Genomic DNA, 17202 nt, shown 5'->3' on the forward strand with positions numbered 1-17202 from the left:
TAATGAGCTACACTAAATAATAAACATAAAGAAAAAAATTGAACAGAATCTTATTTATTTTTACATCTCATCTTGTTCATTATTACATTTTGTTTCTTCTCTTACAATGAAAATAGTTTATTTATTTATTGTAAAAGACAAAAAAATAATAAATAGAGAAAATTTCAAATAAATATATTAATTTGTTAATTTTTTTACCGATAAATACATAATTTTTTTAGATATCAAATAAATACATCAAATTGCAATTTTCTTTCAGATTACTATACGAATATTGACGACATCAACATACATACATATGTGTTTGACGGTAAGTTGACGTCTTTAATGTTCGTATAATAATCTGATAGAAAATTATAATTTGATGTATGAATTTGGTATCTAGAAAATTGATGTATTTTATCGATAAAAAAAAGGAAAATGACATTTTCCTACTCGAACCGTTTAAAATATGATTTTTTTTCTACACGAACTTTTAATTTGACAAAAAACTACACCAAATTATCAAATGTGTCAAATTGATATACGAACTATCCAATTTAACTGCAATTTCCTACATAATCCGAGTTGGGTGTTAAATGTCCGTTCACTGATGACGTGGCATGTCACGTGGCGTCTCACATGGCACGCCACATGAAAAATTTTGCCACTTCAGCATGTCACGTCAGATTTAAAAAAAAATCAGAAAAAATATAAAAAATTTTGAAAAAATTTAAAAAATATATATATGCTCCTATATAAAAATCTATATACTTCTATTTAAAAAATATATATATACTCCTACAAATATATTTATATTTATATACAAATACAAATATAAATATATATATTCCTATATAAAAATATATCTATATATATAGAAAATAAAACATATACACATATATATATACTAACATCTATACAAATATATATACATATACATATAAACAAATATATTTATATATATACACATAAACATATATAAATATATATACACGTATATATATGTATATATACATATACATATATATACATACAAGTATATTTATATATATACATATATATAAATATATATACATACATATACACGATATATATATATATCCACATACAAATACAAATATAAACATAAATACTCCTATGTATATATATGTCTATATATATCAAATAAAAAATATACACATATATACATGCATTTATACCAATATATATACATACATACATACAAGTATATTTATATATATATACATATATATAAAACATATACACGTATATATGTATGTATATATATACATATGTATATATATGTGTACATACATACATACAAAATAATATATATATATATATCCACATACAAATACAAATATAAACATAAATACTTCTAGGTATATATATATATATACATAATAAAAAATATATAAGTATATATACATATATAGGAGTATGTATGTTTATATTTGTATTTGTATATATATATGAATATATATGTATATATGTGTATTTTTTACTTTTTATTTTTATTTTATTTTTATTTTTTTGGTAATTTTTCGGATTTTTTGTATTTTTTTAAAAATCTGATGTGACATACTGACATGCCAAATTTTTTATATGGCGTGCCATGTCAGATGCCACATGGCATGTCACGTCATCGGTTAATGGATATTTAATACCGTTTTCGGATTGTGTAGGAAATTGCAATTAAATTGGGTAGTTCGTGTATCAATTTGGTACATTTGATAATTTGGTGTAGTTTTTTGTCAAATTAAAAGTTCGTGTAGAAAAAAGTCACATTTTAAACAATCCGTGCAGAAAAATGTCATTTTCCCATAAAAAAAAAATAATAAATTAATTTTGGAATTTTCTTAAAAAAATATGATCTCATAAAAATAAATAAGGAAATATATTTAATTTATCTAATTTCCTTTTTTATTAATTTGATTGATTGATTGATTTATGTCTCCATTTGTTCCATAACACATACAACAACCAATAATTGCTTCCAATTAATTTTAAGTTTTCCACATGGTGACCAAATTCCTCAATATGTTTATCATTTCAACAAAGAGTCCATTATATATAGTAAACAAAGATTACGCCACTAATTAATTTTGTATTACGGCTCATCTTCATAACTCTTAAAAACATATCTAATGACTTCAAAAAAAAATTCTCTCATTCTCACGTTAACAGAAAAAAAAAAAGATGAAGAACAAACGTAAACACTAAGAAATCGAAACGGGTAATGGGTTGGATCAATAGGGCCTCTGGCCGACGTAGTTGCCGGGAGGGTCGTAGTTACAGGTCATGAAGACGTCGCCGTCGTCGCAGACGACGCGTGCGCATCCGACCCTACGAGTGGACTTCCACACGATCTGGGTGAAGTGGCCGCACATCTGGCCGCCGTCGCACGTGTTGGACGAGTAGTGGTAGTACTTCTCCTCCGCCGCCCAGTCCGCCACCGCGTCCGCCGGCTTCCACGTCTCACCGCTTCCCCAGAACACGTTCTCCCCTAGCTTGAACCCTCCCTCTGGGAAAGAGTGTCTCAGCTCGCAGTCCGACCTCCTCTGCTCCGCCCACCACTCCGCGTACTTCTGCAGGTTCTTGTCCCACCCCTGCTTCCACACCCACAAAGTATAATTTTCGTGCCCATTTTATAAAAAAGTTTGAAAGCGAAAGAAGAAAACAAGAATTATATTCCCTTTTAGATGGCTAGGAGAGGTGGTTCAGTTACCAGGGGGACTTCCCACTTGGCGGCTCGAACCAAGTTGTGTCGGAACAAGAACTGGAGCGAGTCGCTGTCGCAGCCCCAGCAGAGCTGCTTCGACACTTCGTATATCGTACGGTTCCTGTCTTCGGCCTCGTCGGCCGCTGTATTTCCGGTGGAAATCGGTCTCGCAGCTTCGGCAAGTTTGATGAATCCATGGGAGGTAGAGACGACAAGAATCGTACTAAAGAGGATGATCACTTGGGCTTTCATGGTTTAAAATTTGTTTCCCCTTTAATTTTACGTAGGGCTTTGACGCTTTGTGGGTACACCATATATTTTTGGAGGTCCATGCATTCTTATATACTAGTTTTATAGGAGGATATTATTTAAAAAAAGAAAAGAAAAAGAGAAATTGATGCCCCTTAAATAAAATTCAATGTATCAAGATTTCCATGCGCTTAATTAATGATTAACAGCTAAATATATAAATTCAGTATAGTTTGAATGGTTAAAATCCACCAATTCAATACACACACATATATATATATATATGTACGTATATAATATACATCGAGGCGTTCACAACAAAAAATCATATATCATTGTGTGGACCAGAAACACCAATCAGAAGTGAGTTGGGTTTGTTTGCTTATGAAATTGATTGGACTTGGGAGTGTGTGTGTGTGTGTATAATATTCACACCGTATTATATGCGCATGTGAACTCGTGGCTTGTTAGGCGGATTATCAAATTTCGTGTACGCAAAATTCTGGGTAACTGTTAGCCAAATGGTTAATTAGCAAACTAAAAGTTTTACAATTTACAATAAATAGTAAAAAAACCATTAAACGTTTGACAGAAAACCATGGGCGGATCTACTTGCACATAAGTGGGGGCACATGCCCCCATTCACATTTTAAAAAAAAGAAATATTACTTATAGTTTTAATTAAATTATAACAATGCCCCCATTAAAAATGAAATGGTGCCCCCTCATTTTTTTAACCCTAAATCTTTTTTTTTTCAATTTTTTTTTCTACCAATTTTACATTCTCCTTCATTTTTTTATATTCTTTACCAACTCCAAATTAATTCTGTTTAATTTTTTATCAAATAAAAAAATAAAAATCCAATAATAATTAAATCCAAAAAACTAAAACCAACAAAAATATATAAGTATTCTGGATTTTATTTTAAATATTTTTTTTATCTTTTATTCATTTATTTCTAAATATCTATCATATTAATAAATTTGTTTTTATACAAATCTCATAATTGATTTAACAGAGAAATCTATTGAGAAATTTCTCAAAAAAATTTACAGTGTCCAAAATTTAATGATCTATTTAACGGAATAAATTCAAAATTGCTCATTTATATGACAGTTTTTAGTCATGTTAAAATAACTTTGCGTAATCGGATTGGTGATCAGCCTTTGAGTGATTTTCTAATTTGTTTTATCGAAAAAAATATGTTTGAGATAATTATAAATGAAGTTGTTAGGAATAGATTTAAAAAAATGAAAGATCGGAGAATTTAGCTATATAATGAAAAATATTTTTCTGATAATATATTTTTATTAGTTTTTTATATTTTATATCATATTTATATTTTTTGTCCCATGTTGAAAAAAATGCACGGGAACAAAGTGGCTCCCACAGCACATTCCAGAATGTCGACGTGGCATATAACTATAGCTCACCATATCCACCCGTATTTTTTTATTAAAAAAATCCCAAATCTTGAAGTGCCATTATAAGAAGAAGAAAAAAAAGTTCGACCTCGATACGTTCCCTCATGTCATTCGAAGGGGGTGATGATTATTGTGACATGATAATGTATTAAAGGGATGAAAGACACAATAAGATCATATATAAATAACCAAAAGAATTTTTTGTGTTGTTTGGTTGATGATATTTGAAACCAAAACATCCTAATTAATTCAAAGGATTGTGAAATTATCATCGCTATATATATATATATAATTCAAAGGATTGTGAAATTATCATCGCTATATATATATATATATAAATTTATATATATTGAATCTCTATAGTTTGAATGATGGGTTATTACAAATCAATTAAAATCGTTTCTACAAATAGTATAGATTAGTAAGATATAGATTAGAAACTAGTTACCAAAAAAAAGATATATATAGATTAGAAACTAACCAACTTAATAATTTATTATATATAGATGTAAAAAAAAACTCGTAATTAATGGTTATGAACGATGATAGTTTTTATTTTGAATTTTTTGTTTAAAGTTTTTACTTTTAACTTTTGGTTTTTGTTTTTTGATTTTTGTAATATTTGTAAATCTAAAAATAAAAAATTTCGTTTTAATTGATTATTTTACTAAAATAATTTTTAAAATTTCTTAAAAAATAAAATTTATAAAGTTTTTTATTATAAATTTTTAGTTATTAAATTTTAAAAATCCCAAAAATTTCTTCCATTCAACCTTAGAAATGAAACGTTAGTGGAAACTAGTGATGGCAAAATGAGTCAGGTTCACGAGTTGGCTCGCGGTTGGTTCGTTTTTTATCGAGTTGGGTTGTAAAAATAAAAGACCAAATAAAAACGGGTCGAACGAGCCAGCTCGCGACGAGTCCGAGCCCATTCGGGCTAGCTCGGTCGGTTCGCGAGCTGACATTAAAAAAATATTAGGGTTTCATACTTTAATTTCTTCACTTCTTCAGTATATATAGCAAATTAAAATTTATGATATGTTGATGTTGGTATATATTTTTTGTTATATTTTGATGTTGTTGGTGTATTACACTTTTTATGTTGGTTTGATTTTGTTAATTTTTTTTTATTTAGATATAGTTTTATAGATTGTTACATTAAATATTTTATGTTATGTTGAATGACTTCAAAATATTGTTTTGTATTCTTTAAATTATTAATTTTTATGTAATTTTAAATTTTTTTCGGATAATTAGATAAAAACAGGCTAACTCGCGAGCCGACTCGGAGCTCGGACAATTTGGTGTGGATCAGAGTTTTTCTAACTCGTAAAAAAATGGGCCGAACGGGCTGAACCAAAAATGAGTTGACTCGAGACGAGTCGATCTGGACCGATTCGAACCAGCACGTTTTAGATCACTAGTGGAAACTAGGGTTGGACATTTTCTTATTTGTAACGCAAAGGGCAGAAGATGGATAGCATACATTATGGAAATATGTATATAAAAGGCAATACAATCGTAGAGTGCATAATATCTTCAATCATTCCATAATGTCTGCTATCAAAGATAATATAGCAAATGACCGGTTTAAGTGAGCCGGTACAGCTCCGGTTCAAGACGGGGCATAACCGAGATTTCTACCGGTTCCACTTTTGTCAGAGCAAGGCCAGGTCCTTCAGCCATATCCAACGGCTCGACCGAGTCCCTCATGGCTGAGATCCCACACGGCTTGGAGGCCCAACCAATTACAGCTCATGGGCATTTATGGTACTTAAGAATCTCTCTTTTCTGTCATGGAGCCCATTTAACTACGCTCGGCCCAATAACTGTTTTCACGGCCCACGAACGTGACCGAGTCCTAACTTCTGAAAATCATGTAAATACAAACTCCTAGTCTCGAATTTAAATTGTTATTGCAACGAGTATTTTCACCATAACAACTGAAACCAACACGAGGAACATTATCCAGCTGTGAACTGATCTTGTTCACATGCTTATGAACTGATCTTGTCAGTTTCGATTTATATATATATATATATATATATATATATATATATATATGAAGCGCACTAAATTGTATTATTTTGATTTGCTATGATCAGACGATCCACCACATAACATTAATTTTAATCATAACCATCCACACAGTGTGCATGATCCTACAAATGTAACATAGGAGGGAAATCGACACGTGTCGAAAAGAACGCCACAGTGGCATCGGGGAAAGTGCACTCCTTTCCTTTGGGGGAGAAAGTGTCTCCGGTTTCTTAGTCTGCGTATCTCTCGTTGTTTCCACCGAATCCACCGAATATAAATTTTATTATACTTGTTACAAATTAAAAATTAGATTTTTTTAACGGTGGAACCATCACAAAACCCATTGTATCGAACTCTGGCCGACAGCGCATAGTATCTCGGACAGTAAACTATCTGATTCTACGTAATAGTTGATAAACCACACAGAATAGATAAATCAGTATCAGTTCAGCGAAAATTCAGACTACAATCTCGTATAGAGAGGATTTATTTACTAATTTTTAGGTAGAGATTTTTCCTGTTAAAAATTAGATGTTACTAATTTTCAGCGAATTTCCGTGACCAATACCCGAAAAATGCTATATATTTTTCGAATTAAAGCCATAATGTAGAATTGTAGATAGAACGATCGAATCGAGTGTGCATTTAATGCTGAATTAAGACAACAAAGAACTCGTTTGCGCCATTGAAGAGTCAACCAAATTACGGATCCATCTTGTAACGGATCACCTCGGAGGAAATATATGTTCTTAGATATTAATAAAACAAGTGAATTTTTCATGTGTTATTTTATTTACAACACTAATTAATGGTTTAATGATGGTTTTTTTATTTTATATAATTATTAAACTATTTGTTCATTTGCCGAGGGAAAAAAAAGATGTAGGTTGTGTAGCAACAAATAGAAACTCAAATTTAAATTTCAAAGGAATTTGTGGCAAAGAACCCATGTGGGAGGCCTAATTAAAAAAAAAAAATTGTAGGCAAGTCATTTTATACAAACTATCATTTGCATGGCTGTGGTTGATCCACGTTTCGTCAAATGATTCGATAATGGACCCTACGTCCCTCTCTGTCTTATTAAATACTCGACTTACAACAATTTTTAACAAAACTTCTGCTAGAAAGAGAAGCTATGGGGTTCGGGTTAGCGAACGTTAAGCGAATCCCGGGCTCAGCGGCCCGTTCATGCGACGGCTGCCACTCCGTCGCCGCCACCGTGTACTGCCGAGTCGACTCGGCGTTCCTGTGCATAACGTGCGATTCGAGGGTCCACTCGGGCACGCGCCACGAGCGCGTGTGGGTGTGCGAGGTGTGCGAGCGGGCCCCATCCGCCGTCACATGCAAGGCCGACGCCGCCACTCTCTGCGTTTCCTGCGACAGTGACATCCACTCTGCCAACCCTCTCGCCAGCCGCCACGACCGCCTTCCCGTCGAACCCTTCTTTGACTCCGCCGCTGCCGCCTCCGATTTCTCCGCCGCGACGTGTCAATCCCACGATCTGGAAGTGTGCTCGTGGCTGATCCCCGACGAGTTCAGCGAGAAGCCCGGAATAAACATCGACACAACCGCAGAAATGAATTCTTCTGATTTTGTTTTCTCCGATTTCGACGGATTGGCCGACTTCGTGTGCCCGAACTCGTTCCATCCGCCGCATAACAGCACCGGAGCAGACAGAGTTGTCCCGGTTCGGACAAAGACCAACCTTGTCTCAGCAGGTAACAACGAACACTGCTTCAACATAGACTTCTGCGGATCAAAGCTTTCAACTTTCAGCTACGCAACTCAATCCATCAGCCACCGTGTAATTCACCGCCGAATTCCGTCAATTTTAGTTTCTTTATTGTCCTCTGAATGAAAATCTCTAAACTTAAAAACAAAAGCTGGAATTCAGAGAGATTGACTTGGATTAATCAAACCATATTTCAGGTTTCGACTTCGTCCCACGATTTCGGCGTCGTTCCGGACGGAAGCATCTCCCTGTCGGAAATCTCGATACCCTTGGGCCGAAACGTGATCGCCGGTTCGACAGCGACCGCGGGCGATCCGAACCCCTCCATTTTGGGAGGAACCACGAGCCAGCAGATATGCGGTTCGGACAGGGAAGCTAGGGTTTCGAGGTACAGAGAGAAGCGTAAGAACAGGAAGTTCGAGAAGACGATCCGTTACGCCTCGAGGAAAGCCTACGCCGAATCGCGACCAAGGATCAAAGGTCGCTTTGCCAAACGCACGGACGCCGACAACGACAACGACAACGACGTCGTTCTGGTTGGCCACGTGTACGGTTCGGCCTCCCAGTACGGCGTCGTACCATCGTTCTGATTCGGCGGGCATATTTTAAATTTAAAATGTTCCGATCAGTGACAGTTTATATAATCCTTCGGTGGAGTTTTACGGCGTGAGTTTAAATTTCCGGGCTGCTTCTTTTCTCCGCCGTCGATTATCGCGGGAGCATAATGACTATATTGAGTTTTTTTTTTCATATAATTAAATAATTATTTGTGGAATTATAACATGGGTAAAATCTTTTTCTCCGTTTCTATTGGCTGATGTGTTCCGATCTTTCTGGGAATGGGTGTTCGTATTCTGTTCGGGTTTCTGTAAAGTCAATCTCTATCTATCGGGAAGTACAATATAGGGACAAATCTTATCTGTCCTTTATGGCCGAGTAATAGTCATTTCGATTTTATGGTAAATGTGATAAGTTGCTTTTGTCTATGCGTCTTGGATTTTCCTTAAACAAAATAATATTTGCTTAAAAAAAATGTTTTCTGAATCATCTTAGTTTGGATTTTTATTTATTTATAATTTTTCCTTTAAAATTAAGTAACTCAGATACAAAATCCAAAAAAAAATTAAAATCGGAATATTAGAATATGAACATCGATTTGCTCTATCAATAATTTTAGGGTAATTGATTATATTTTTTATAAGTTGTTTACAAAATTTTTGCTACTGCACATTATTAGAATTTCTATATTATTATAAAACAATTATCGTAATTAAGAATTGTTATAATTTTTATATTATTATTAAAAAAAATAAAAGAGATGTGACAGTAGGAATTTGACAACTATGATTAAAATTAAAGGTTTAATAAACGAAAAGCTTGATGTGGAGTGTCACCGCTAACCAGGGTGGCGTCCTTGTTTAACCTATGCCTAACCTTCATTAGGTCAATTGCACCTAACTCATTGTCTATTACACATTTCATTTCTAACCAAACTTCAACAGTATCGTATCTCACACACACACACACATATAATATATATATATATATTGTAAACATAATTAACAACTTATGCCTTTAATCTAATTAGTCCATTTTGTGAAACCATGTAAGTTCGGTCCATTAAATATTGCCGAGACTTTTACCATCGAATTATAATAATAAAAATCGCTTGTTATATATATACTCAATTTTATATCCAATATAGAACGGGACCTAGAAATATTTTGTAATTGGGGTCAACAGTTTTATAATGAAAATTTTATCATGGGGGCATTTAATGATTTCATTTAGAATTTCATAAAATTTGCAAGGAAATTAAATTTTTTTAATTAACTAATTGGGGGCCACCCCATTAATATGGTCCGCCTCTGTATCCGACCACCTTAATTTACACGCTTACGTTTGTTTAATTCAAATTTCTAAAAACACACCCGATTTGGTATAGATCTTAGAATTATCCATAAAATTTTGTTTCCGGAAATTACTTTGACTACAAAAAAAATAGACATTTAATATTCAGATGTAAAACAATCATATACCCATTGAACCATATGTTATACATTCACTAGGTTTTTTTACGAGAACTTTTATATGCGAATAGAGTGTGATGGTTTCTAATGATCAATATTTATTTTTATCGTAATTTATATTTTTAACGACCAACACACCTTTTTAGTTCAAGCAAAAGGGCCATTAAAAGCTCCCACTAATTATGATATCCAACATGTTTTTCCCCAACGCATCCATAAATATTGAAGCCTTTTCACAAATGTGTACACTTTGTTTATTTAGTTTTTATATACACTTGCAAAAAGGTTGTCCGTGTAATCAATCAAAACCCATTTGAATGTTATACGATGCTAACATTAATATTTATGCATATAATATTGTCTTAAATAATTAATATAATATTACAATGTTATAACTTATATATTATACTATGAATTCAAACAAAAATTGGTAATTTTTGAAATTATATTAACAAATTTTAGTCAATAAAAGTATAATTATGTTTAAAAACAATTTTTTAAAATAGATAATTAAATAAAATAATAACTAAACTGAAATTTGAACTAAAGCTAAAAATAAATTTTTTAAAAAGCATGAAACAGAAACTAAAATAAAATAAAAAAACACACAATATCGACCATTTACAAGTTGACAAAGAAACGGATCAGGGTCACTACAAGACAAAACAAAAACACGAAAACCGAAGAGAGAGAGAAAAGGGGGGTAATGGAGGAAGAAAGGGACCGAACTGGGTCCAACATGGGCCGGTTCGAGGCGGACAAGTAGAGGGTTCGGCCACATTCTAACCACGTGCGCCATCGGCCCACAGGCTTGCCCTGTCGTCCACTCCGTTGTTCCTTAAGCCTTATCCTAGTGCTTGCCACGATCTACTTGGAGCTTTTCACAATTTCAAAATTAAGAGGACACTATTACAAAAAAAAAAATCACAGATAAACATATCAGAATTTCAAAAAAATGCTATATGTATTACTAATAGGTTAAACGTAATTGATTATCCAAATTATTTCGTTATTATATTCTTCAAAGTTATTTTACTGGTTTCCTATTTTAATCTAAGTTATAATAATTTTTTTATTTTTACGTTTTGGGACTAACACGCTCCTCATAAAATAGATCATTGTGTGATCGATTCTATATCACGACATTTTCTTAAATGTTAAAGCCAAATTTAACGGATTTTGGAGAAAGGCGTGACCAATTTTTTTTTTGGTTTGAAGGTGATTTCTATTATATATCAAAAGAGTTGCAAAACCCAAACATTTGTTTCTTTACAAAAGATTATGAAACCCATGAGCAAGTTGTAATGTTTCAAAAACAATAGTGTAAGATTTGACAATTTATTGTTTTGTGTTTTTAAATTGTAGAAATATTATAATTTTGTTTCTGAAACATCTTCGTTAGGCCCATAAATAAATCTGAAATCTTGAAGATGTTCATGTTGGGCCGGGTCCGATCCAATGCGAATGCTCTGAAATCCATATCATGATACCATGATGATTATATATATATATATATATATATATATATATATTATTTTAGGGTTTTGGGCACTGGAGAAACCCATTTGGTTGGAATATATATATATCTCTTTCCATTTTTCACCTGAGAAGAAGCCCTCTCCATTTTGTTCTTTCACAATCCACTTTCCATATTCTGAAGTTCATTCCCCCAATTTAGTGCTATTTAGTATTAGTTACGACAATAATACAAAATTTCTACAAATTAAATCTCTATGTATACAATGTAAGCTGGAATTGATTTTATTTATGTATAAACTTTTTTACCCTATGGATTGGAATGTATATTGGTTGAAACTTTTTTTTTCTGTATAAAACAAAAGTTTAGTTGAAGATTTTCTCACTAGTAAAATGAATAAAATCTCTTTACAAAAAGATAAATTAAAGGAAAAAATAAAATAAAAACATTCAGCTCAAAAATTCTACTGTGTCGACAAACAATTCAAACCTTGGAAATTTACACTCGCCGGACTGTCCACCATTTGCCCTAAAAAGGGCAAAATTGGAAGCTTACAAAAGAAAAAAAAAGGCTTTTCTAATCAACTAAAGATAAATAATCTTAAGATTGACAAACAATGAAATCAAACCCTCCAAATAATAACCCAAGTTTCAAAAATATTCCCCTCACCGTAAAACGGACCGTAACGAAAACATTTGTTTTAACTGTATTTGATTTGAACCCGTGATGATGCTCTCTCTCGGTCAGCTTTGTCTGCTTTCAACGTCTTCCGACAGAGGTGGGCTCACCGTTTCCTCCGGTGCTCTGCCACCTCATCACCTGATCACTAACCTCCTCCTCCTCCTCTTCCTCATCGTCGTCGTCGTCGTCTTCACCGCAAGTACAACTCTTTTCGGTATCCATTAACGAAGAAGACCTGCTCGTTCTGTCACTGTTGCCAGCCGGTGTCGCCAAGTAAGTAGGTTTCACGTTACCTGCCATTATGACCAGAAACTTCTCCGGCATCTGCGTCTGAGATTTCTTCGTTTCGCCGCCGTCTCCGGCCTCGACATCCCTCTCTCCGTCAGGGTTTTCGCCGGAGCCGCCGTCTATGTGGCCGGAGAGTTTCCAGTAAGAGCATGCGAGGATGAGGAGAGCGAAGGCGATGAGGCCGAGCATCGCCGCCAAGCCGCCGAATAAGTACGGCACCGGCGAATGCCACGGCGAGTGCGCCGCCGCATAAGCTGTCCTGTTGGTCACTGGGTTCATGTTTGGGTTGTATTCTCTCCCTTCCATTTCTCACGTTTCGCAGATTTTCTTTTTCTTCTCTTCTGTTGGTTTTTATCTGGAGAAGAAGAAGGTCGCCGACAGAGAAAGAAAGATAGATTTTTTTTTTTATATTTCGAATTGTTTTATGAATTCTTTTTTTGTAATCTTTCCTTTGGTTTGGGGAAGGTTATGAGGGTTACTATGGTATTTATAGAGGAAAGAGAATTAACAGTGGACTATGTATGACTTATAATACATTGATAGCTTCTTTTTTTTCATTAAGGGCATGTCAAATTTTGCCAATCAAATTTTTTTTCATCTTAATTATATTAATGGATCGAACGTTCATATTTTATATAGATTATATATTGATGCACAAATAAACCACATATAAAACAAAAAAGATGCCTAAAAATGAAAAAAAAAAACTTGTTCCATACAATGAACATTATGAGTAAATGAAGGGGGTCACATAATAATTTTCGTTGTGAGTAATTACAGAGTATGTGGATTATAGAATAATTTTTTTTTTTGGGGGGTTTGTTTCTCATTATCGGGGATGATTGTGTTTGATTGAGTTGGGGCCCAAATGAATAAAGATGGTTATGTGCTCATTTGTTTTAATTTTTTCCCCTCTTTTAAAACTAAAAGCATATTGGTGGGTTTGTAACTATTTAGCTTTATAATGCTATCATCTTTTTTCTTTTATATAAAGGAATATAGAATATTTCAATTCATTCCCTTTGGAGCCCTAATTAATACACTGTTTTAGATAATCCACAATCATCCGTATGGCCTCTAATCGAGTTTATTATTTTACCCAAATAAAATAATCTACAACCATATATTAAATTTGTTTAGGTTCTCTAAACGGTCATAATATATTATTATCATTTATGTGATATCTTAGTTTGCCATTCAGTCCCCAAAAACATTTCTCACATTTCGTTTCCAAATAACTCATCAATGCCCTGATAATTTGCTTATTTTTCAAATATTTTACACGTGTAATAAATCTCTCCAATTCATAGGTTTTGCTACGCATAGCCATAGAAATATGTATTAGATTGCAAAATATCCATGAATTCCCGATGTTATTAAAAAGATACGATATATGACCATACTAAAATTAATTTGAAGTGTTTTTTTTTTCACTTACGAAAAATAAAATTGACGTGGGTATGTATATACGGAAAACACGAAAAAGGGTGAAGGGAACGATGGGTGGGTCCCAGCAAATAGATAATACGAAACGTACGAATACGATACATAAATGCAAATATACTGCGTAACAAATAAAAGGGATAGGGCTGCCACTAGGGGTGGCCATTTCGGTTATTAACCGAATAATCGAACCAAACCGAATCGAATAAGACATAACCGTATCCGAACCGAACCCGATATCAAAACCGAACGGTTATGATTTTTTTAAACCCGAAAAACCGAAACAGAAACCGAACCGAACCGAATAAAAAATAACCGAAAAAACTGAGAGAATAACCGATAATTTCTTTGGAAAATTGAACTTTTTACCAAAACCGAACCAAACCCGAACCGAACCGAACCGAAATTTATATAAAAAACGAATGATTATAGTTTATCTATAACCGAAATAACCGAACCCGAATATAACCGAACCGAACCCGAACCGAAACCCGAATTGGCCACCCCTAGCTGCCACTATCGTCTGCTTTGCGGTGTAAATCTGTATTTTTTTTAGTAAGAAATTCCTCTAGACATCGAAACCACCATTCGGACCCGCGTACTATATTTTATTTGAACTATATATTATAAATATTAAAACAAAAAATTGTTAAAAACAGCAGATGGGAAAACCAATCACAGTCCATTTGGATACAACTAATTTGATTTAACTGTTATCTTAATCTTTCCATTCTATTCTATTCAAATATAATATAGGATACTATTAGACCGGTTAAAGCACCACATTTCGGTTAAGTATTATTCTAGATCATATAGTAAATCATCCCAGACCATATAATTTAGATTTTTTTTTCGCTTCTAAAATTTATTAGCTCTTTATTAATATAACCCCATCCAAACTTTGGGTGTTAACCTAAATATTTAGGTTTTGCTGATTTATATTATTTTTATTTTATTTTTTGTTCTACGAATTTAGGTTTGTGTCTTCCACATTTGCAAGATGAATTTTTTTGTTTCAAATTGTATCTCGTTGTTATAAAGCCTCTGTTGTAACTTAGTTATTAATAATTTTTGTTTTCACATGAAGAATATTATTATTATTATTATCATTATTGTTATTATTATCTATTTGTAATGAAGATAATTAAAAGGAGAACCGCTTCAGATAGCGTCAGCTTCCACCACCCGAAGTATGCGTCAATGACAAACAGACATTCCACCGTCGCTTCACCTGCGTCCCCATTTCCATGTTCTTTTTTTTTTTTGTTTTTGTTTTTATTTGATAAAATTATTATTAAATAAATACACAATAGTCATGATATGATGTTTAAATAATACATCAACTGTTTATATATATATATATATAAAGTTTAAGAGAACAAAAATGTGGTTGGAGTCCCACGCCTTTCTTAAATCATTGCGGTATTAAGTTAAAATCTCAGTTTCCTTTCCAAAACCCTTATTTTATGTGAGTGCGTATGCATGTGTACGTATAGTGGAAACTGTAAAGTCTATATCTATGCATGTTTGTCCCATAGATTTGGATTTATCATGGATTAATTAAATTAATAAAAGATTTGGAAACAGATACTTGAATTGTAAAATATGAATCTTGTCGGCGTTACTATTTTAACCCATACATATTTGATTTAGCAGATATTTTAGTTATAATTAATCAATTTAAATAATAAAGAAATGTATCAATATCTGGATATTCCGTGGCTTAATTCACCAGTGGTTAATCACGCATGAATCGTACGGGATCTGATTCCTACAACATTAGCGTGAGGATAATCTCATAAATCACTTCGGAACCGACTAGTTTCTAGGAAAAAAAAATTAATTTTGTTAGTTATATATTCTTATTAATAATTTTTTTTATAATCTGATAGTTAATCATTTCTTTAACCCAATTATATATTATAGAGGATAGAAAAAAACTCAGGTGAATACTTATCTCCAAATAAAAATCCGATCTATGTTGGAAATGAGTTTTGTCTCACTACTTACCTGTTGAGCTAACCAAATTTGGATATCTTAATAGCAAGTTCAATAAAAAGACATTTAATATCGTTTAATAAAGTTTGTGTGATGATAAAAAAACACATCTGCTCCTCCAACTTCTTTGCTCTATTGCATTTCTATATTCCTTTTAGGGAGCTTTAATTACATAGAAAAAACATGTATAAAATCATGAGAATTAATGCACATCCAATTTCGTACGATACGTATGAAACATATAGAAAAAACATACATATTACTAGATTCTTTATTCAATAACCAAACTAATTAAAGTAAGAACAAAGCGGATACATACAAATATATGCATGTATATCTATAGCATGAATGCACAAAAGGAATGGCAATTTTTTTTTATGTCACGTAAGGCATGGCATTATGGCCAATTGGAATCTCTGGTGATTCGCACGAAATAATATATATATATATATATATATATATATATATATTAATCGGATTAGTTCACTTGTCATTCGACTTAACTACATCCATCTTAAGCCGAAAGGTAGATTTATTACAATTAAATTATATCTTTCTTCCAAAACGGTCGTTCGAACATGGAATTTGGGAAAAGGACATAACTTTCTCAACCAGCTACAATCCATGACATACTTTGATTGGGTTTTTTTCAAGATTTTGACGGGTTCGAATATCCTCGATAATTGAGTTCAGTGTCAGATTTATGCGTCACTGATACTCGTGCTTCATGGAAACAAAAATAATAATATTAATATATATGATACTAGTTAACGTCTTTTTTGGCATCGGTTACATTTTGATGCATATAGAATATTGTGAATTATATAATAAAATCAAGATATGGTAATCCACAAGAAAAGAAGTGAAGATACGCACTAAGATAAGACTATATATATTATAAAAGAGAAATACAAAAGATGACAAAAGGATTTTCTTCTTTTGAGAATTGGAAGTACAATAATTGTGTGACATGAATGTGTATACCTTTGAACAAAAATAATTTCGACCACCCACATATTATATGTCGCATTCGTATTTGGTGACACTAACAAAACGTCGTGGAAATATATATATATATATATATATATTAAATTCTAGTATTAGGGTTTTAATGTATTGGCGGAGAATGAATTCA

At 32.8% G+C, this 17202-nt stretch overlaps 3 protein-coding genes across 3 annotated transcripts; 1 reads left to right on the top strand and 2 right to left on the bottom strand.

Moving 5' to 3' along the window:
• Nucleotides 1-2023: 2023 nt before the first annotated feature.
• Nucleotides 2024-3032, bottom strand: LOC104817806 (pathogenesis-related protein PR-1). Its single transcript, XM_010547128.2, has 2 exons — nucleotides 2711-3032; nucleotides 2024-2591 (listed from the first exon to the last, which is right to left on the bottom strand). The coding sequence occupies exons 1-2, from the start codon at nucleotides 2954-2956 to the stop codon at nucleotides 2232-2234; spliced, it is 606 nt and encodes a 201-aa protein (XP_010545430.1). The 5' UTR covers nucleotides 2957-3032; the 3' UTR covers nucleotides 2024-2231.
• A 4486-nt stretch (nucleotides 3033-7518) lies between these two features.
• On the top strand, nucleotides 7519-9134 carry LOC104817807 (zinc finger protein CONSTANS-LIKE 5-like). The gene is made up of 2 exons (XM_010547129.1): nucleotides 7519-8222; nucleotides 8348-9134. Exons 1-2 carry the CDS (start codon nucleotides 7554-7556, stop codon nucleotides 8738-8740), a joined length of 1062 nt encoding a protein of 353 aa, XP_010545431.1. The 5' UTR covers nucleotides 7519-7553; the 3' UTR covers nucleotides 8741-9134.
• A 2908-nt stretch (nucleotides 9135-12042) lies between these two features.
• Nucleotides 12043-13023, bottom strand: LOC104817808 (protein GLUTAMINE DUMPER 3-like). The gene has a single exon (XM_010547131.1). It carries the CDS (start codon nucleotides 12930-12932, stop codon nucleotides 12417-12419), a length of 516 nt encoding a protein of 171 aa, XP_010545433.1. The 5' UTR covers nucleotides 12933-13023; the 3' UTR covers nucleotides 12043-12416.
• Between the last annotated feature and the right edge of the window lie 4179 nt (nucleotides 13024-17202).

This window comes from Tarenaya hassleriana, unplaced genomic scaffold (genome assembly GCF_000463585.1).
Source record: "Tarenaya hassleriana unplaced genomic scaffold, ASM46358v1 Cleome28, whole genome shotgun sequence".
Taxonomy (NCBI): domain Eukaryota; kingdom Viridiplantae; phylum Streptophyta; class Magnoliopsida; order Brassicales; family Cleomaceae; genus Tarenaya; species Tarenaya hassleriana.